The sequence below is a fragment of the Corvus moneduloides genome, chromosome 3 (assembly GCF_009650955.1).
Source record: "Corvus moneduloides isolate bCorMon1 chromosome 3, bCorMon1.pri, whole genome shotgun sequence".
Lineage (NCBI taxonomy): Eukaryota > Metazoa > Chordata > Aves > Passeriformes > Corvidae > Corvus > Corvus moneduloides.
Genome location: NC_045478.1, coordinates 38,938,362 through 38,959,333, shown reverse-complemented (window position 1 = coordinate 38,959,333; position 20,972 = coordinate 38,938,362). Strand labels below are relative to the sequence as shown.

General features: G+C 37.2%; 1 protein-coding gene across 3 annotated transcripts in view; it reads left to right on the top strand.

Annotated features, from left to right (window-relative positions):
- The window catches only part of RNGTT (RNA guanylyltransferase and 5'-phosphatase), a 178,720-nt gene that overhangs the window by 142,711 nt on the left and 15,037 nt on the right, over nt 1–20,972 (top strand). The window contains exon 14 of one of the 3 annotated variants that reach the window (XM_032105035.1): nt 1,514–1,580. The exons of the other annotated variants lie outside the window; for them this stretch is intronic. Coding sequence (XP_031960926.1) covers nt 1,514–1,580 — 67 coding nt within the window. The remainder of the gene's footprint in view (nt 1–1,513; nt 1,581–20,972) is intronic. 3 annotated transcript variants of the gene reach the window in all.

Genomic DNA, 20,972 nt, shown 5'->3' with positions numbered 1-20,972 from the left:
AAGGGTTTTTGAAGAGTGATAGTTCAACACCTCTTCTTACTTAACTGTTTTATATGTGTGAATGTTTTGACTTTGTAATTTTGCTGAGTTCCACCAATTCCCACTGTTAGTGAACCAGTTTAAACTCATACATATCATATTGTTGTCAGAACTGGGAATAATCAAGATCATACTAAGATGTGTATGTTCTATGGGGTCAAAATTATTTACTGCCATCTGAGTTTCTGTTTTCTTTTGTTTATGAAAACAGGCCTGGCAATGGTGAGAAATGAGTTGAAAATGACTGGTGGCTTAGTTATAAAAAATATATTTAACTCATTATGAATTATAGGTGTGTATATATATATTTATATATGCTCAATAATGTAAGAAAGAGACACCTCAGTGTCATTGCTTAAGCTGAATGATGCCTTCATTCGTGCTTATTTGTGGCTATTTAATTTAATTCATATGTGAGGCCTTATTGCTAAAGGGAATGAGATTGAAAGAAAATTGAAAGAAAATATGAAATTGCAAACACTTAATGAAAACTTGGAGCTACTGAAGAATATGATGGGTTTTCAGTGTCCCTTTTAATCAAAACAGAAACTCTTTCTAGGGTTTGTAGTCAAAAAAGTTCTCATTATTAAGAAAAACCTGTATTTCAGTGCAATGCTTATGAGGCTCTAAACTGAAGAGAATGATTGCCTGGACTTTGCTTAGCAAGAGGAACATTGTAATTATCCAGTCAGAGCAGCTCAGTGCTCTCCTGCCCTTTTTGCTGGCCGGTGATGTTCTTGTCAGCCTGTTCGTAACAGCAGTGCCCTAATGTTCCTCTGGAATTTGGAGCTTGTGTACTGATAGCATTGACTTGCACAGTGTCTGCAGAAATCGAACTCTTTTCCAGAAGTATGAACAGTCATTTGAGACAACTTACCCACTGTCCCTCTGGATCTTGGTGGTGTACGTGGCAACTTTATTAAGACTTGAACAGAACAGCAAGCACAAGCTCTATCTGGGGCTCTTTTTATTTAGCAAACCATTAGACAATATTACAGAGATTCTCTGTTCTTTCTCTACTTGTAGTGATGTCATTTTTTTATTACTGTGCATGCTTTTATGTGCCCTAATCTGTTTTAACTCTTGGGCTTGCTGCTCTGAGTGTATGTGTTTACTATTCTTTTCTCTTGCTGTTTCTTTGTCTCTGTTGGTCTCTAATAAATAGAAAAGGCACATACCTGCCATTCTTCCACGTTACTGAGTGACATCCATCACAAAGAAGCCTGTGAAATGATTTTGTTGAAGAGCTGCTTGCAACATAAACACGAATTACTGGTGTGCATCCATCTTCAATGCACATCTTTCCTTTTTTATAGTAGTCCAAACAGAATTGTGTAATCAGATTTGCAAGGGTAGCTCTTGTTGTTGTGGTGAAGATTGTTACCCTGCCAGGGTTTGGTAACAATTACTGCAGATGCAGAAAAAACTTATGCATGTAAAGTGATATCTTAAAAGATTTTTTTCATTTTTTTAGGCTACTCACCCAGAATGTTGGTCTTCTTTATGTTGGAAACTTTGACAGACCTTTTGCACAAATTAAGGTACGATTAATAAACTGTGGGGAAGGGGGCTATTTCAATTATTTCACTTCTGTATGATTTAAAGAACTTCAAGAATTCGAGTTACCAATATGACTTCATACCATGAATCTGGGTTTGCTTTTGGTTTAATCTGTGCACTTAACTTGTCAAAGAAGTTTAGTTTTTCCAATAATTTTTTGATTAATTTTGACTCTGGTTTAATTACCAGAAGGTTTTCTTGTCAGAGACATTTCAAAGCAAAGCCACTTTTGAAGCCCTGTAGTTCTTTAAGTGATCCTTGACAGGGAAGACTCTGCAGTAAAAAGCACAGATTGTTTTCCCAGTATTATTAGATTTATTATGAAAGACTCATACAATTGTTGGAAAATATCTTGTGTTTTATGACTTATTGTTTCTTTTTCTTCAGTGGAACTGTAATAGTTTCATGTTTCTAATTGCCAGTTGCTAATTAGTTATTGTCTTGTCACTTGCAAACAAAAATGTTTTACGAGGATATATGGACTGATTCTGATGAGTATCATTGGTATTTTCATTAGAACAAAGAGAGGGAGGCATTAGCATGTCAGCCATTACACTGCGATGTGGAAATGTGGTGTCTGTTTTAGAATGCTGAAGTGTTCCCATGTCCTAGATGATACCTGTAATTTTTACATATTCTGCACTCTTAGCTTCATTGTTTGCTCCATCGTGTCCATATGCTTGTGCTTCAGAATTTTAAACGCCTTGTTTTTGTTTTACATCAAAATGAAACAATTTCTAGAACTCAGATGTATTCTTTTCCCATCCCTAATTATGTTGCTAAACAGTATTCCCAACTGTATCTAGCAAATATTTTTTATACCTTAAACCTTGGTACTGTATTAAAATTACTTTAAAATAAGAAATGCATGCTTTTCATCTTCCTATTTCCCTTTCTCTCATCTCCCCAGTTCCTACACGTGTATTATTCAGTTTGGCTGGTAACCAAACAATTAAAATGTTACTTGCCTGAAACATCTTGCCAGAAGTTTCTTAAAAAATAACCTTGTATACTTTTGTTGATAACTCTTCAGACTAGTGCTTCTTTAAAAGCTTTATTAAAGTTCTTTAACTGTTTTCCCATTCTAAATGAGGCTCTGTTTCTACCTGCTCCATCCACATATAAGTATAATAAGTAGAAATATGGGAGGTTTTCTCCATGGCTGGGAAGAATTTAAGTCCACTGGGTGGAAGTGAGAGAGAAGAGGTGAATGCCCCACTTGCTTTCAGCCACTTGCAGTCAGCAGTGGTACTCCTCCTAATACTTGGGGCCAGGGAGGGCCCTTCTGCTCACAGGCCAGCTGCACAGAGATGCTGTACAGGATCCAACTGCAGGACTGAGTGGCAGATCACTAGCAAATGCTTTGGGAAAGAGGGCAGTAACAGGATAAATACAAAGCATGCAGACAGCTTCCTGCAATTTGCGTGCAGGGCCTTCTCTGCTGGAAGTGGTATCTGCGTTCCTGTTGCTTAATAGACTCAGTTGTACTTCCTTCCCTTTCACTAAATTTTTCACTAAATTTTCAACGTACAAAGCCATAGCATCATTGTGAGTTAAGGTATTATTTTATTTCTTTTAAATCTATTGCCAAATTATTCTTTTTGGTTCAACCTAGGCCTTATGTCAAAAGAAATGGTAAGCAGTCATTCTCTATTCCTGATTTTTATCTTCCTCTCCACATTACCCCATCTTGCATCCTCCAAACCACAGAAACCTAATCTATTTAATTGCTCCCGGAATCCAACCTGTATCTCCAATCAATACCCTCTTTTTTTGTTCTACATACCATTATGTATTTCTATTGTTGCCTTTTTTAGGGTAGAGGATGGCATAGTGTTGAAGATATGGGCACAGTAGTGTTTTCTGTTGTGTCTGCAGTTCTTTATATATGGTACAATGCTTGGTAAATACCTGACATACAGTTAATTTGAGTAAGTTAATACTAGACTTTTTGGTAATACATCACTGGTGTAGTCTTATCCTAAATTAGACCATAGAGTTGTGTTTGCCATAGAATAGGTAAAGTGGATAATCAAATTTCAGTTGCTGCCTTCAAAAAACAAAGCCTATTTTCCACTTAATTACTGTATTGATATGTTTGAATAAGGTACTTCCACAAGCTGTATTCTGTGAAATGTAACTTATTTTTGGAGCTACAGGCATATATATGGGTGTATGTTTGCACACTGTTGCTTTGCTTTGCTTCTATTGCTAAAGGCAGTGTTGAAGTGGTGAGCTGATAGGTGTGGCTTGTTACTACCTTCAACTGGGAAATGGCATGTAGTTAACACAGACTAAAAGCTTTTGAAATTGAGGCTCCTCTCTGATTGCTTGAGATTCTAGAGGGATGTTTGCTGCATGGCAGCAGGAGGAACTAGTATAGAGTGATGGGGTCACAACTTCATAGAGATTTTCAGCACCACAAAAAAAGGAAAAGGGAGTGATAATTCACATTGAGTTGGTCCTGCAAAAAGAAGTTTATGTACTCTGGAGATACACAATGGTATTTCATAACTGTTGACACAGGTTTCTTTCATTCTTCCCCCAGCACTTCTTCAGGTGTTTAATATGCATTTGCTAATGATCCCATCAGTTAAAAGACCAGTGAGCTACATATAGTCCTGGAATATATATAAGGCAGAGTCTTTATAACCTTTTAGTTCAAATATGCTTTTACACACTGTGTGATAGATTGGTCTCTCTCTTTATATAAATTACCCACTCATGTTCATTTGCAAGTGTTACGTATTCTATTAAGATATAGCATTTTTTTGCCAAATGTATGCATTAAGGAATGCCCCAAACCACTACAGTCCTCTGCCAGTGTAGATTTATTACTCAAAGTGGACCATTATTAGGCAGCAGTACTTCCAGTGCATTTTAGTGCACTTTCAGTTGGACAAGTAGGAATGTTACCAGGTCTTTGAAATATTTATAATAAACATATAAACTGCCATGCTATTACTCATAAATTCATGTTTCAATTTATGTGCATTTACAAAACTGCAAAAAGAAAATCTCCTTATCAAAGTATCCCTTCCCAAAAGCAAACAAGTTTGATTTTCCAAAACTGTGCAGGAAGTAATTGCACCAATGTCTTTGATGATGAAAAACTGTAGACGGCAATTCTGGGAAAAGAGTTTGAAATACTAACATCTCTTCTAGGATGATTTTTCTATGTCTTTCTTTCTTATATCAATAATTCATTAATATATATTAATATTTATAGTGTTTCTGAGACATAGCTGAACTGATAAGATTAACTGAAATTACCTGATCTTCCTCCTTAACTTGCTTTCAGTGGTTGTGCTTGATAGGTATTTGATATCTGTACTTCATTATGCAAGAGAAATGTGAATCATTTACTCCTGAAGCTTTTGAATCCTGCATCTGGTAGCAGATGGATACAAGAAATGGGAAGAAAGTTCCTGGCTAGAGGCTAGTTCCCTGCCTGGAACTTAACTTTTCTAATAATGTGCTAGTTCGTAGGTATTGCAGGATTTTGTATGTTGCTGCTTTGAACAGAGTTTATGATAGAACTTTGAAGTTTTTGCACAGTGTTTGTGATTGCTCTTGTTCTAGCGTAATATTTAGTGAGTTTCAGGAAGTTCAGTGACTTATATAAACGATGGATGTTTCAGTTAACTTCCGAGACTCTTAATTAATTATTTGAAAATTCTGCTGTGGTAATGGTTTCTCATTTTTTTTCCAGGGGATTGTTCTTAAAGGTTATATTGAAGGAATCAATTCAATAGAGGGTAGTTACTTTTAATAGTTTAATTTGTTTCTAAATAAAATTATTCTAAATTATTGTTTAATTCTAATGTACATTCAAAGTTGTTGTAGAACAGTTTCACCATAAATGTTTGCTTTCAGTATCTTTTCCCATTTAAGCTGTGTTCATAGTAGTAACAGTAGTAGTTACTGTCATACACTGCTGCTTTCTTTCAAAAAACTCTGTAGCAATGCAATGATTTGCAGCTTTCTTTGGATCTTAAGTGGCTGTATTTATTAAGTATCTCTTGGAAATTTGATGAAATGAAAAAGGTTTGTGTAAGTGATAATCTTGATCGAGGAGATAAAGTATTGTCATCAGCTGAAATTAGCTGGCAAGCTTTCTTGTATCTTTTTTCCCTAAATATTGTTAGTATTTTTTTTGCTAACAATGAACCTATTAAAGCAAAAACTTTATCATAGAAATGTTGTGTTTATTAGAAGTAACTAAAACCATTGTCCCAGCATACATAATAATTGCCCAATGGAAGGGTATGTTACTGGGCTTTTTTGACATGTTGTTTTTAAACTTGAGATTTGATCAGTGTAGATTACAATGAAAACTTAGCTACATTATATGCAATAATTATATCTATAAAGAAAATCATAATGCTTAATCAATTTATTAGGATTGTCAGTTTTTGCAGTTTAGTTCCTAGTAGCTTCTGGGGTTAGGGGAAGCGGTTCAGTACACTGTGTTCTCCATTATTAATAAGTAATGAAGCTTCTGGCAGTCTTTACTATGAGCTAATGACTAGTTTCATTTTTTGGCCTTCTTAGCACATTAAATTACCATTTAAATAAAGATTAATTACTACGATTTTATTTTTAGTATTTTAAGAGTAGTTATTAAAAGTTTCATAGTAACTACTACTTTGTTCAAAATAGAATTGTTCGATTTAATAGAATATGAGGACAGTTACATTGAAAAGAATATTATGAAAATAATGTGTTGTTAGTATTTTGGTTTTATGATAGGATCCCAGTGGAAAGATTCTGAGTTTTAAGTTTGCTTCTGGGAAATTTGCTGCTGGAGTTACAGCAGTCTTGCTGTCAAGGACTAGCAAGGAATCAAGATCTCTGCTCTGACCTGCACCTCAATAGCCCAAATCTGTGATTTTATTAAACTTGAGAACAGTGTTGGTGATTGCTGAGACAGCTAAGTTGACCACCTACACTCTGGGAATGTTGTTTGGTACTGAGCTGTTATTTGTCCAGCTGCCTCATTTTCCCTCGGCAAATACACTTTTAAGTTAAAACATGATAAAGCATAGTAAAGTTCTGCCAGAGAGAGGCCTTGCAGCAGGTAATCACCCTAAAATAATTTCTTTGATCATATCACATCAAAACCTGTAGACTCTCCAGATACAAATACATCCACCGTTACTTTAAGATCTGCAAGCAACTTCTCAACACCCCAGAGAATTTACTGTAATGTTCCCAAGAGCTGAAACCTCATGAACATAGCTCCCTTACCTTTGTCCAAACACACAGGCTGAACTGATGTCTGGGAACCAGGTCAGACATCACTCATTACTCCTTCAGCAATGTCAAACATCTGTGGTTGATTACTGAAATTATTTGCCACAATTTACCAAACAATCCTTTCCTGGAGAGGGAACAGGAATGAATTTATGATCTTGCTGCTCTTAAGAGCTTATTTTTTAAGGTAGGATAAGCTGCTGATTTCTCAACTGAAGCCGACATGTTTTTCTTCCCTGGGTGATAATGACTTCTGTTACCAATTAGCGATCCCAAAGCTTGGGATACCCTTGTTTAGGGTACAGCTCTTCAGACCACTCCAAATTTAGGGGGAGAATTAGTCCAACTTTCACCACACAGTCACTTTCTGTCCAACCAGAGTTCCACAGTAGCAGTGTGGTCTGTACAGTCTTTTAGCAAAAAATGTTCAAAAGTTTTCCCTTTCTGCCTCTTGACAGCCACTAAGACTATGTTGGTGTCTTAATCATTTGGTGCTTTGCTTACTGGACTTTCATACATTATCACAGAGGTTTTTGTGTTCACTTCCGGAGCAAACAGTAGAGCAAAAGAATTTCTCATTTATCATGGTCAAGTCATAACCTGAATTTTGGTTTTGTTGCCTATCTCACCTTCTTACTGTCTTGTGCTGTTACTGTGTTTTCTGTGATGTGAAAGGCCGTAGAATATGACAGGGAAATCATGTCTTCAGCTTGAAGATGGTACAGCCCTGGAATCTCTGAAGTGAGATTTTCCTGAGAAAACAGAAATACAGATTTATCTGTAAGTGGTTCTGGTTGTTCACACTGAAGACAAGTAATTTCAAACTGAAAGAGACATCACTGGGTTGAACAGGGACCTGTCAAATTAAACACAAATAGTTGTAACCTTCTTGATTAGCTTACCAAGATAGTGTCAGAGAAGGATCGTTTCATCTTCTCATTAGCAGAGTTAACTTGAACAGTGAGGGGAATGAAAACAGGAGAAGATGATTTTTTACCTTTTAGGAAGGTAATGATAGGATAATAAATGGGTTATGCTGGACCGAAATAATTTCATTCTGAAAGGTGCAGAATGCTTTGAGATCTACAGATCTGGATCTGACTTCCACTAGGAACAAATACCTTGACAGTGTTGAGAAGGAATGTGATAATTATATGATTTGATGATTGTGAAAGAAGAAGATAAATCCAGGTAATCTGAGTCCCTACATTTCATTGAACACGGTCGCTCTAAATTAAAACACACAGAATGAGGATAAAGCTATATAATCTACCTCTTCTGAAGTTCAAACTGCATCTTTAGGGTAAAGTAATCAACATTAATTATATGTACTTATTGTTAACAGTCTTCCAAGAGAACTGGTGGGTGGCTCTTACGTTTTATAGAGTTTTGTGGGATGTTAGAGCAGGATGTCCATATCCTCTTGCTACTTGTAGAAGCTGTACTGGGCACCACTGGAATTGCTAGTATTGGGCTGTTGAGAAACTGCATAAGGAAGTCCTTCTCTTTGTTTTTGTTATTCTCTCTTTTGTGGTAGCCACCTATATGTGTGTGTCGTGCAGAAATCAACACATGGAAACAGTTTTAGCACCAAAACTTTAAAAAGTAGGGCTGATTAAGAGATAATCTTTCGAAGTAAATTTCTCAGTGTAGTGGGAATTCAGGCTTTTTTCGTAGTGTTTATTGGTACAAGATGACAATATACAGTCTTCTCATGGGAAGTCATACAATGCTGAGATAATGCCTTCTGTAGCCTGCACCTGTCCTTTTCCACTCTTTCCTTTCTTCTGCACTGATACCACATCATTCCACAGTACTGAGTCAAATTCAGCATCTTTTTTTTTATCTTCAGGATTCTCTGAGATACATGAAAAGTTATCTGGCATAGGGTTACGGACTGTGTTTGCCTTTGGCAGGAATGCTGAAAGGTTTTACGTTAAAGTTAATAATTCTCAGCAGCGAGAGGGTTTTCAGGAGGACACTCTAGGACTCGAAGTGAACCTGATGGAACCTAGAGCGCTTAGACGTCTTGGAATCTTCTATCCCAAGCTCAAGGTGCCTTTCTTTGTGTCCTAAATAATAATCTGAACATATTCAATAACTGAATTCTGAATTCATGAGAGCAGTAACAGAATCTCTGGGAGGTTCTGCCCTACCCACACGGTTGATATCTTGTAAAGAAGGTGGGGGAGGTGCTAGGGAGAATTTATTGCACAAACTGCAAGTTAGAAAATGTAAGGTGCTAGCAAAAAATCACCAACTGCTCATTCCTAAATTACATGTTTGTTAAAGGTATCAAATTTAGCTCAGTTTGAAAAGAAAGGCACTTTTGAACCATTACTTTGAGAATTAATTAGGAAAGAAAAAAAGCATATGGCTTAATTCTTTATCCCTTAACTTCTTCGTTACCTTTCTCTACATCTTGACATTGTTTGTTGCAGCTTTTCTCTATCATAATTGCTACTCTTAAGGGCAAGGGGTCCTGACTGCCTGTGTGTTTCTATAGACCTTGGAATATTAGAGCTCTTAGTCCTGCCTGGGAATGTTAGTCACCAATAATAGAAATAAATAGTAATATATTATATATGTTCATTTATATTACAGTAAAAGCCAGCATAGAGTGGACATATTTATTCTCTGTAGACATATTAAGGGGCAAAAATAAAATACTTTAAAAAAAATCTAGCCTTAGAACTGGTGATGTAAACAGAAAGAGAATAACTACAAAATCTGCATTAGCACTGCAAAAACTGAAGCAGTGATTCTGTATGCTGTCACAGTTACTGCCCCTAAGAACAAAATGTTAATGAGCTATAATTTATACAGTGACTCTCTTCTGATGGATCGGGCTCCATTTTGGTTTTTGTCATGATTATAGCTATGAATTCAGTTTAAAAAATGGTTCTCAATGGTTCTCTGTAAAGCATGCAGTATTCCATTGAAGTCCACAGAATTACAAATATTACCTCTGCAATTTTCTCATGTTGTTGCCAAAAAGATAGAATAATTGGTCCTTGGTTTTGGACTATGATTTTTGTTGGGTTTTTGGGATTTTTTGGGTGGGGGGGGGACAGATTTTGTTATTTCAGCTCCTAGTAGTTTTTTTTTTTTGAAAATCAATCCAAGTTTGTTTATGGCAAGCATAGGGTAAACAAAGCCTTCTGGAAAGGTTAAAATAATAGCTAATTGTTTGTAGATCTTAACTTATTGGGGTTTTTTTGTTGTTTTCTATTTACCTCTATGTTAACTGTGCAGAGAAAAAAAAGTCTTCGTGCTTTTCATGAGTATTGTCAAAATGAACAGATTGCAGTTTTTTCAAGCCTTCCTTTTCCTGGGCTTACAAATGCTTCTTAGCAATACAAAATCAGTGTGATCATGCTTCATTTCTCAAAAAGCTTAGAAAAACAAGTGCTGACAAAGGAACCTCGAGAAGTTCAGGAGGAGCAAATTCAGGGTTGTGCATCATGGGCAGAGTGAGCTGGAGTCTTGAGTGACTGCACAGCAGCTCTGCAGAGCAGCACCTGAAGGTCCCAGTGGCCATAAGTTGAGCCGAGCCAGCCATGTGCCCTGGCACTGGGAAAGGTCAACCACACCTTGTGTTGTCTTAGCCAGGGCATTGCCAGCAGGTCGAGGAAGGTCCCTGTTCTCTGCTCAAGCATTTCTGAGAGACATCTGGGGTAACTGTGCTCAGTTCTGGGCTCCCTGGGGCAGGAGAAGCCACCCCTCTGGAGTGACCCCTGTGGAGGTCATGGCGAAGGGAAGAGCATGTGGCCTGTGTGGAGAGGTTAAAGGAATTGGGTTTGTTTAGAAGAGAAGGGTAGAGAGGGGACTAATTGCAATCCTCCATCATCTAAAGTGAGGTTGCAGAAAAAAAGAGAGCCAGACGCTTCTCAGAGATGCCTGGGGAAGGACAAGCAGGAAAATTCCAGTTGGATATCAGAAAAGTTTTGCATGGAGATTGGTTTGGCACAGCAGCAGGTTTCCTGAGAACACTGTAAAAACTCTGTCTGTGGAGATTTTCAAAGTTTAACTGGAAGAGACCCTGAGCAACCTGCCTCATCTTTGAAGTTAACCAGCCTGGAGCAGGAGGCTGAACTGGGTGTTGGCTGGGTGTCCCTTTTGACCTGAATTTTTCAGGTTCTGTGACATTTTGGAGTATAAGCAGTCACCGCTGTGAAACTTAACTAGTTCATAAGGATATAAAAAATTCGTTGTGTTTATTTGGAAATTTTACAGCTGGATGTTTCTGAACCTCTGCTGTTACTGATGGAATAGAGCTTAATTTCAGTCTGTATGAACATACAGTATTCCTGTCAGTTTTTCCTTCTTATCTTTTCCGATGGCTTTGACCACAACTTGCATTATACAAGGCTGTCAGTACTTCCGTTCTTAGTAACTTGGGATTTTTCTTAAATGTTTACCTTGAAAGCGTCTGTTTTTTCTCATAATACAAAAAATATTAGAAGATGCATCTTTTTTCCATGAAGAGGTAGAATTGCATTATATTCCAGAGATCCTATGGTCCTCTTTCAAAGAACATGCTGTGTTTTCTTCACTGAAATGTTTATTTAGGAGAAGAAAGATGGGTGTTTCACTTTGAAGTCATTCTGCAGCTGTTTTCCCATAATGACACAGTATGGATTTTTTAATGGAGTATGCGGTATATGTTGAAAATAAAGCATCTCTGGCTTAATCTAAAAATTTGTGAGTCTAACTGAAGCTGAGAGAAGCTGGTGTTCTCAGGAATGTCTCTTAAACTCAAGAGGTTTATAGATTGATCAGAGTCATATAACTAATTTTAAAAGAAATATAGCAAAGAAGAAAAGAAATTGGAAGTGGCAGAAGTGGCTAGATTAGTAGCAAAGCTCAGGAGTAACAGGCTGAAAGAAGAGCAGCCTGTGAGTAGCTGTTGGATATAAACGAGCCAAGAGACTTTGTAAGTGTGTGAAATGGGGTATAACTGTTGTGCATTAATAAGGGAAGAGGGTGTGTAATAGCATACAGCACAGGATCCCCGAGGAAACAACACTTGCATATATGCTGGGAATTCACAGTCGTGCTATCTAACATTCATACCTTCCCTTTCCCTACAGTATTGTCTGTGGCCCCTGATCCAGCAGCAACACTGACTCTTAGGAAAAGCCTCCAAAATTAATCTCTGACACCATTAGTATTTTTTTCTTCAGTTCTTTTGGTTGGCGAACTTTTGTCATGCTACCCACAAGATTAAGCCAAAAAGCACGTTTTTATCACATTACAGATGTTTGATTTGGAGTTTCCGGTTTCCTTTCATTTGATAGATAATGAGATTTGAAACCACTAGTAGCTAATGTATATGCCATGAGACTTTAGTTTTCATTATTTTCTTTTTATTTTTGTCTTAGCATTTCTTCTTCTTGAATTCATTTGCTTTCTTACCTTATTGGTAATTTTCCAAGTATTTACTGTTGACCCCCTACAGATACCATTCGGAGAGGCACAGTCATACAGAAAACTGGATTTTCAAAGCGATAAGCAAACTGTGCTTATGGTAGCTTTCCTATGCCCATGGAGACATACTGTGATAAATGTGAGCATTAGAACATGCAGATTATGTCTCATTATAATAACACATTAATAGACCGTTTATTTTCCATTTTGAAAAGATGGCAAAACAAAAGGCTTAAGCTCTGTTTCTGAACCATAAAGTTATTGCTCACTACCAACTAGAAATTGCTGAGAAAGATCTTGGAAATGAGAGGTTTGTTTTAGCAATAGATGAGCATAGATATTGCAGATATTTCTCATCTGCTTTGCGTTGAGCCTTCATACTTGTCACAGTGGAATAACTGATCAGGTCATTGTAAAACTGCCAGATTGCTCATGCTGTAGTGCAAGTGGTGCTTTGCTATTGTCCTCGTCCTCTTTGTCACATTGTGCTTTCACAAGCTTCAGTGTTTGAGAGTGTTCTGCCACCCATACGTGGGTGATTTGGGGCTGGCACCATCTTTTGTTTTTCTTTCTTATGTTTTACAAAAATCATCTGGCAGTGAGAATGATTTGTCCATGATGATTTTAAGCTCTTGAACATGGTAATTTGTTCCTGCAGCTGTTCTTCTGTTACAACTGCATTGTCAAACCTGGTTTGGATGTGCCTCTGCACATAGAGAGTGTAATTTGTTCTGAATAATTGAGGATACCTTGATGACAACAGCTGTTTATGGGGCCAGCTCCTATGCTTGACTGAGTGGCAGTAGGGACTGTTTTTTTTCTTTGATGTAGACATCCCCGCGCTTAGTTTCCATAAATGTGATTGCATTTGCATTTTCTTTTGACTATAATATAATACTTAGACAGTATGGTAGTGTGCTCAAGTTTCTTGGAGTTTTAGGCAATTTAGGAAACTTCATGTAGATAATTGTTTTCTCAGAGAAAGTAGTGTCCTAAATTTGTGTATCTTTATTGTTTCCTTCAGAAAATACTCATTTCATGACATGTTTGTGATCATAATTGTTCTTTATTAATCTGTTCTGATTTTTGAAATAAATTCTTCATCTTTTCTTTCTCTTTTAGAGGCTTTTGTTGGTAGTGGAGGCAAGTGAAATAAAGGCAGTAGCATGATAACAGTCAGAGAAAGAAAAAATAAAAAAATAGATTCTAAGTAAAATTATAAAAATCAGACCCTATTAGAAATTAATTCTAATTGAAACGGACAACAAATGATATTTTAGGCATTTTTTTACCATTTCTTAGTTGTTTATTGTTTTAAAGAATGAGAACATCAGCCAAGATCAGGCATGAGGGGGGAAAAGAAAGCAAATTGTTACTGTACACAGTTTATAGGCAGAGAGTATCTAAATTTATTAAGCTTTTTAGAGGTGAATTATTTTGAATCTGAACTGAACAAATGAGGTTGAACTTGATAAATGAGCTTGAACTTGTAGTACCTTTGCGAAATGCAGATGATAATGTCTTTAGAATAAATTACTCATGAATAAATCAAGATGTTGAAGTTGCAAAGGGTGAGAGATGGTATAATAGGGAAATTCTTTGACTAGGAAATTGTTTCTGAGACCTTTCTTTATAGTATATATAAAATGAATAGTGAATATAATGAATGAGAAATATTTTAAATGTCAGATACTGATAAGATTGGAGAAAAAACAGTTGATGGCAAAAATTATCGTATTGAGAGGTAGTGTGCTGGTTTAGGGCTAATAAAAGGCAAATGCAGATTAAATTTAGATAAATGAAGAAGAATAGGGTTGCAAACAATAACACAGAAAGTAGAAGAAATATCAAATGAGATAATTATGCAGGATATCAGCTTTGAAAGGAAAAGGGGTTGTAGATAATATCCTGTCTAATTAGAATACCTATAAGGAAGGTTACATGATCTAATTTCAGCCACTGTGGACCCCACAGGCTCCTTGTATAGGTGGTAGAAAACAGTTGAATCCAAGGGTGAGTCAGGGATCCTCTAAGAGAAGTGGCTGATGGTTGCCTCACTGAATCTTTCAAATTGCTTTCTAGAGGTGCCAGTCTCTCTCTGTGGATTGCATACAGAACCTAGCTCCCAAATTTTAAGTAAGTAATACAATGGTGCAAATACTCATCTTGCCTTTCTCTCTGGACTTTTCTAAGTATGAGATTAAAGGCTGGAGTAAAACCACGTTCTTATTGTAGTGCTGTTTTAACTGCAAGTGAGCATTTCCAGTATAGTATTCCCCACAGACAAGTCCTGTAGCTTAATTGTTACTTCAGCTACTGGTAATTGATTTTCAGATATCCATTTTTTCTACTATTTCTATCCTCAAATAAAAGTCTTCAAAACCAGGTAAGTCCTGCAAGCTTAGGGTCTGTTAGAGCTCTGATGAGAAAGTTGGTGGCTCTTGGAGAAGGTTAGCAAATGAGGAGGAAGATGTAACTTAACTAGATTTTATGCCCATGAAAGACTGGCCTGTAGGCAAAAAGATGAGATTTCATTCTATTAAAAGTAGAAGGATGCTGATCTCCTACCCAAGGAAATGATAAATAGCACCTGTACAATTAAAAAAAAAATATAATATTTGATATCTACAAAGCAGTAATCCTAGGGGAAAATGAAGCTGTACATAGGCAGTACAGCTTACAAATCAGGTAAGAATATTTCTTTTTGAATTCTTAATTTGTTTCTCTATTTGTATAATTTACAGTAAAATATTTAAATGATTTCATCACATTTGTTTTCACAATTCTCATTGCAAGGGTCACATATACCTTTCTTTGGCAGTTTTCCAGAATGATTATAGTATTGGTAAAGTTTCACATTTGAGAGAGAAATAGATATTAAAACTTGATTGGCTAATAGTGATGCAGTATCTTGTTATGTAATAGTCAACAAAACCATTATTTATTTACTTTTTGCTTGACAATAGTAAAACCACTGTGGTTTTGTCTTTCTAGTATGAAGCGAGAATAAAAGTGAAGAACAACAGAACTCAGTGGTGCTATTATAATTCAGCAGATTGAAGTTTTCAAAATGCCACTTCTGCTTCTCTCCAAATGAAAAAAAGGTTGATTGTAGAGACAATAGCATGTTATGTCTGTGGGAAAAATAGTTTAGAAATATTTGAAAAGATCAGACGTGGCAGCATTGTTAAAACCATTGTGCAGAGACTTTTTTTTTATTGCTGAGAACTGTAGATGTTTTCATTTTGTAGGTTCTCTGGTGGGTTCGGTCGGGAAATCTCTATAAGCAGATCTTGGAACATGCGGTTTATTGCAAAGGGCGTGGGTATAGGGGCACTGCTTAGAGCTGCAGCTGGCAGCTCTGAGCAGGCCCAAGAGAGCAAGAGAGTAAGCGAGTAAGAGAGAGAGCGAGAGGAATGAGAGTGAAGAAGAAGTGATGAGAATAGAATGGAATGGAATGGACTAGAATGCTGAAGTCCTGGTTACAATACAATAAATCATCTTCTGTACTGAATATTCTAATTGTCACTAACCAATCTAATACAAGATACAAATCCTATAGCATTTACATACAGCCTATAAGAGTTCTTATATTACTGTAGAGTGTTACATCTTAACTTCTAAAAGCTACTCTTTGGACCCCTTCTGCTGAGCTAGTAGGGTCTGCTCTGACCCTTGGACCTGCCTGCAAGCAGAGGGTATTGTTCAATCAAGAGGGGATTACCTTCAGTCGGCCATACCATTGTTTTCTAGTTGTTCAGTAACTAAGACTTGGTATTTCAAAAGTGGCTTTCATTTCGATGTTGCCTGTAGTTTTCATATTCCCAAAATCTTTTGTCAGGCAATCATATTTATAAGGCTTTCCTGTTTCATCTTCCCCAACACATTTACTGGGATGGGAACTGTAAATATTCACTTTTGTTTTTATGTTACTAACTTCAGTGAGTTACTGTTCAATTGGTATACAGAAAAATTTCTGCCAGTGAGTTTACAACCGAATGCTATAATGAAATGTCACTTCTTTTTAAAAAGTGTTACTTTCCTTGGTTAGCTGAAGTACTAAATCCATTTCAGTAAATGAATCTATTGATTTTAGCTTAATGTGTTGTAATAAAAAATATTTGAGCATGTTCTCAGTGGTAGATTCATGAGGTGCTGTGCTGGATTCTGTACCAGCAATGATGAGGGATTTTTGTCTGTTTTTCATGCGTGAAGTAGTTAAGTCAGCATTGTTTCAGAACAGAATTAATGACTTGGGGTCTGCTGAAAGACAGATGTCTCACTTAACCATGCAGAACTCTTCCATGGACTCTCACTGGATCAGCCAAGACCCTGACAGTGCTTTAAGTGGGAAGGAGTGAGACTAGCCAAACAGAGCTCTTGAACCTCTTGACCCAGCCCAGGGCTCGGGGCAGTCTTGCAGAGGTGGTTAATTCTGACTGTGGTACTCACTGCCCCGAGGAGCTGCCCATTGCCTGTGTGTTACTGCTGCACCACACAAGAAATAAAATGCCCCATTAGTGTCGTACATTAACCTACCCAGGTGTAATTTAACAGTGATACACACAAGTGCAACCCAGCTTCTGCTTCATTTCATTAGTGGGTCATGGTTAGCCATGCTTGATTGCATGGTGGTTGTTGCAGGAGCAGATGAACTATGTGTTGTAGCATTTCTTTTAAACCTTTATGGGGTGTAGGGAAGGGGCTGGTCTATAATAGAAGCAATGTAAAGGAATATGCAAAAGCAGGATTAGAGACAAGAATGTTTTGTTCTTTTAGAAAATAATGTGAGGTACAATTACTGCCTTTTACTACATCATTACATTCTCTTTCCACCTGTTACACCTTGGATACCATTAATGCATAGAAAGGGGTTTCAGAATAATTTAACTTCAGTAGAAGGAAAGCAGAGGATGTCTCTGATGAATTTACAAGGATGTTTATAAATCAGTGAGTCAGGTTTTGGATTTACAATACTAAAGTTAATGCTAATGCAAACACTAAAGCAAACAGACCCTGAATTACTTAATTACTAGCTTGTTAATATTTCATTCAGAACTTTAAGGAAAAATCTGTACTAGCTAATTACTAATTAGTAATTAGTGCTAGTAGTTATAGCAGGAAACTACAAACCATGGCTTTCTGTTTCAGTTCATGAATTTCCCCACTGTGTGCACTCTTGCCTGACAAATCAACTCCCTTTTACCTTGGACTTCTCAGCTGCAGAATTAGGTACATACAACTGTTTTATCTAAAGCATGCTAATGAAATGAGTTTGACATTACAAGTTACTTATACACATTACAGGTGTATAAGAATACACTTTGACTTTATTAGACAACACATTTACAGAGTTGCCATTGCTGTTACCTCGTTGTTCTTTCCCTTTTCTTATCTATATTCTTCTAGGGAAGAGCCTTTAAGGATTTTTTTTTTTTCCTGGATGGAATTGTTAGTGTCACTGGCTGTCTCTGGAATGGGGTTATGATATTACTTGAAATGCTATTACATCATGTGAAAAGCAAAACAAATGTTTTTAGCTGTACTTGTTAGGGAATCAAAGCTGTTTTGGTCCTGGGCCTTAGGTAGGTAGGGGAGGACAGCAGCTCAAACGCAAGTGTAGCACTTGAGCAGAGCACTCAAATTAGGCTCAGAATTCTGGGGAATTTAAGAATTGGCCCATGCAGAGGTTTTTGCAGGGCACAGCTTTATGACAAGGGTTTTCTTGGAGATGTCACATGTTAAGAAAACTCAAGAGACTTTTCTTGGCTTTGCTTGCCTTACCTTTTGCAGACTAAGTGGGTGAAGTAATTTTGTGAAATAAGAATGAAGGCTAAATGTTGTTGCTCACTTACTTTGTTATTGATCCCTCATATAATAACAAAGTGTGTGGACAAAGCCATGAAAAGTATGCTCATATAGAGTGGGCTTTCCCAGATTTTCTATCTTTCAGGGCTTTGGCAAGACCAGCTGTAAAACCATTAATTATTTCTTGTTAGCAGCACTCACCATTCAAAGTTGCAATCCCTTTTAGCTGACAGTAAAAGAAAAACTCAGATATAGTCCTTATTCATTTGTCTGGAAACACTTTGTCTGCCCAAACAGACCAAGAAGTTTATAGGTTTCTCAGACCACATCTCGCAAAATCCATTATATCTTCTGAAGCCAGTTGTGACTCTTGCAAGTCCATGAATATTGTCCATTCCTCTGCCTCATGATTACTGCAGTCTGTGTTGCCCCACCCCACAGCCATTACCGTGGTGTCCTGGGAAATCTGGCTTCCTAACTCTGCAGGCTCATTAATAACAAGGCATGGAAAGGAAGGAGGAGCTTGCAATGAAAGGTAAAGCAGTAAGAATCCCTCTATAGCCTCATTTATTGACAAATTTGTGCCATTGATAGATTAGCCCTTGGTTACCTTTCTTTCAGCAGACTGACCTCATCATCTGGAGGCACCGTAAAACCATTTGCAGTTACTGAGCCACGATTAACTTCTCTTGTCGAGCCCCTTACATTCTGTAGCCCCACAACGATCAAGACCTGTGTGCTTGATTTTATAGGTCAGATTATACTTCACGTCTTAATTGCTTTTGAAGAAAAAGGAAAAAGCTTTCTGTGTCTTAAGCCTCAAAGCCAGTTAGGCTTTGAGGTTTAAAGGAAACCATTCAAGAAAGGGGAGGGAGTTCATGCCAGCTCAGTGCTATAAAGGCAGTTGAGAAGTGGGTTAGGGCAGTTGACTTGCACTACAGCACTTCCTTTGATCAAAGCTAATGTTTGAAAGTCTGCGTTAAGTCAGCAGCTATTAATCTTTTTGTTGTGGTGTATTATCAGTAATGGGAAAAAAATATTATTTTCTTTCTAATTGAAATCTTAGAAGGATGAAAAATCCCTAACATGACTTTTGCAGCTTTTTTCCGAATGCATCTTTGCTTTATTTTTTTGATGTCATAGCACTGCTGAGATGATTGTTGTTGTTGTTGTTGTTGTTATTGTTTTTGGCTCCTCTTGGCTTTGTGTTTTATATTATTGCAGTATTTCATCAGGGCATTTATCAGCTTCCTCATTCAAATGGTTCTAACAGTCACCTAAAACTCATTCTGTTAAAACTCATTATCTACAAAAATGAAGGCTGAATCTGCAGGGTTGTGAAGTCCAACCTCAGCAATCAAATGTAAGAATGCCCCCTCAAAATGGCAGGGTTTTAAAAGTCATTGTAGTTGGACCTTTTTTCCATGTGTTACAAAAATAAAAGTTTGTGCTTTTTTATTGTCGTAGTTTAAGTCCATCCAGCAGCCAAGCCCCATACAGCCACTCATTCACTCCCCCAGCAGCAGAACCTGGGAGAGAAGCGGACAGATAAAGGTAGAAGACTCACGAGCTGAGATAGAGACAGTTCCAAAGCAGAAGCCAGGAACACAAGCAAAGCAAGGAATGAATTCAGTGCTTCCCCCGGGCAGGCGGGTGTTCAGCCATCTCCAGGAGAGCAGGGCCCCATCATGTGGAATGGTGACTTGGGAAGACAAACACCATCACTCCAAACATCTTCCCCCTTCCTCCTTCTTTCCCTGCTTTATATGCTGAGCATGATCCCATTTGGTCTGGAATGTCCCTATGGTCAGTTGAGGTCACCTATCCCGGCTGTGTCTCCTCTCAAGCACCCCCAGCCCCCTCCCCAGCGTGGCAGCACAAAAATCAGAAAAGGCCTTGGCTCTGTGTAAGCCCTGCTCAGCAATAACAAAAACATCTCTGTATCATCAACCCTGTGTTCAGCACAAATCCAAACCACAGCCCCCTACCAGCCACTGTGAAGAAAATTAATTCTACTCCAGCTAAAACCAGCACAAATACATAATACAAATACAAAACCTGAAAATGTCATTTAAAAATAAGATGTTATTCTGCTGTAAGAGACTTCTGTGATTTCAAGATCTGACATTCTTCTAAAAAAACTATTACACATACCTGTAATACCTGTAATACAGCTGCAGTGAGCAAGACTGAGCTCTCCTCTTTAGCTCAACCCTTTGGTTCTTAGGAGACTTGGCTGATGACAAACCATTCAGTCCAGTGGAATAGATGGGGATCAAAAGAATTTCTATTTCCTACAAGTCCTGTAAACCTCTCTGTGTTCTAGTGTCAGATTTATACGTAACTAGGAATTGCCTCTGACATTTATGAAGAAAAAAAAGTTACTCTTTTCCGTAAATATGTTCTAGGCAAAAACCAAAACATGTTAAATATAGGAGATTAAAAGCTGGTCTTAGTTTATCTGCACATTCTCTCTGTACAGTCTCAATGTTTTCAAGTATTAATAGGATTTCTAGATGATGAAAACATATATAAATTTATAATCTTGCTCCCTACCCCCATTTTTCTAATAATGCTTGCATAGCATGTTTAATAATTTACATATCACTTAGATACCAGTATTTGATAAAGTCAGTATGCCAAATTCAGCCTCCAATGATGTATTCCTTTGCTTGCCTACTATAGTGCAAAATACAAAGTAAAATTTTGATTATATCTTTCTTAATGTTGTTTTTCAGTAATGTTCTGAGGCAAAGAAATTTGAACCATGGGGGAAGCAGATCTGCTAAGAAACCAATTTTGGCTTTGTTAGGCAGTGAAGTAGACATATGAATATATTACATATGATTATCATAAAATTATGGCCTGGAAATGGAACA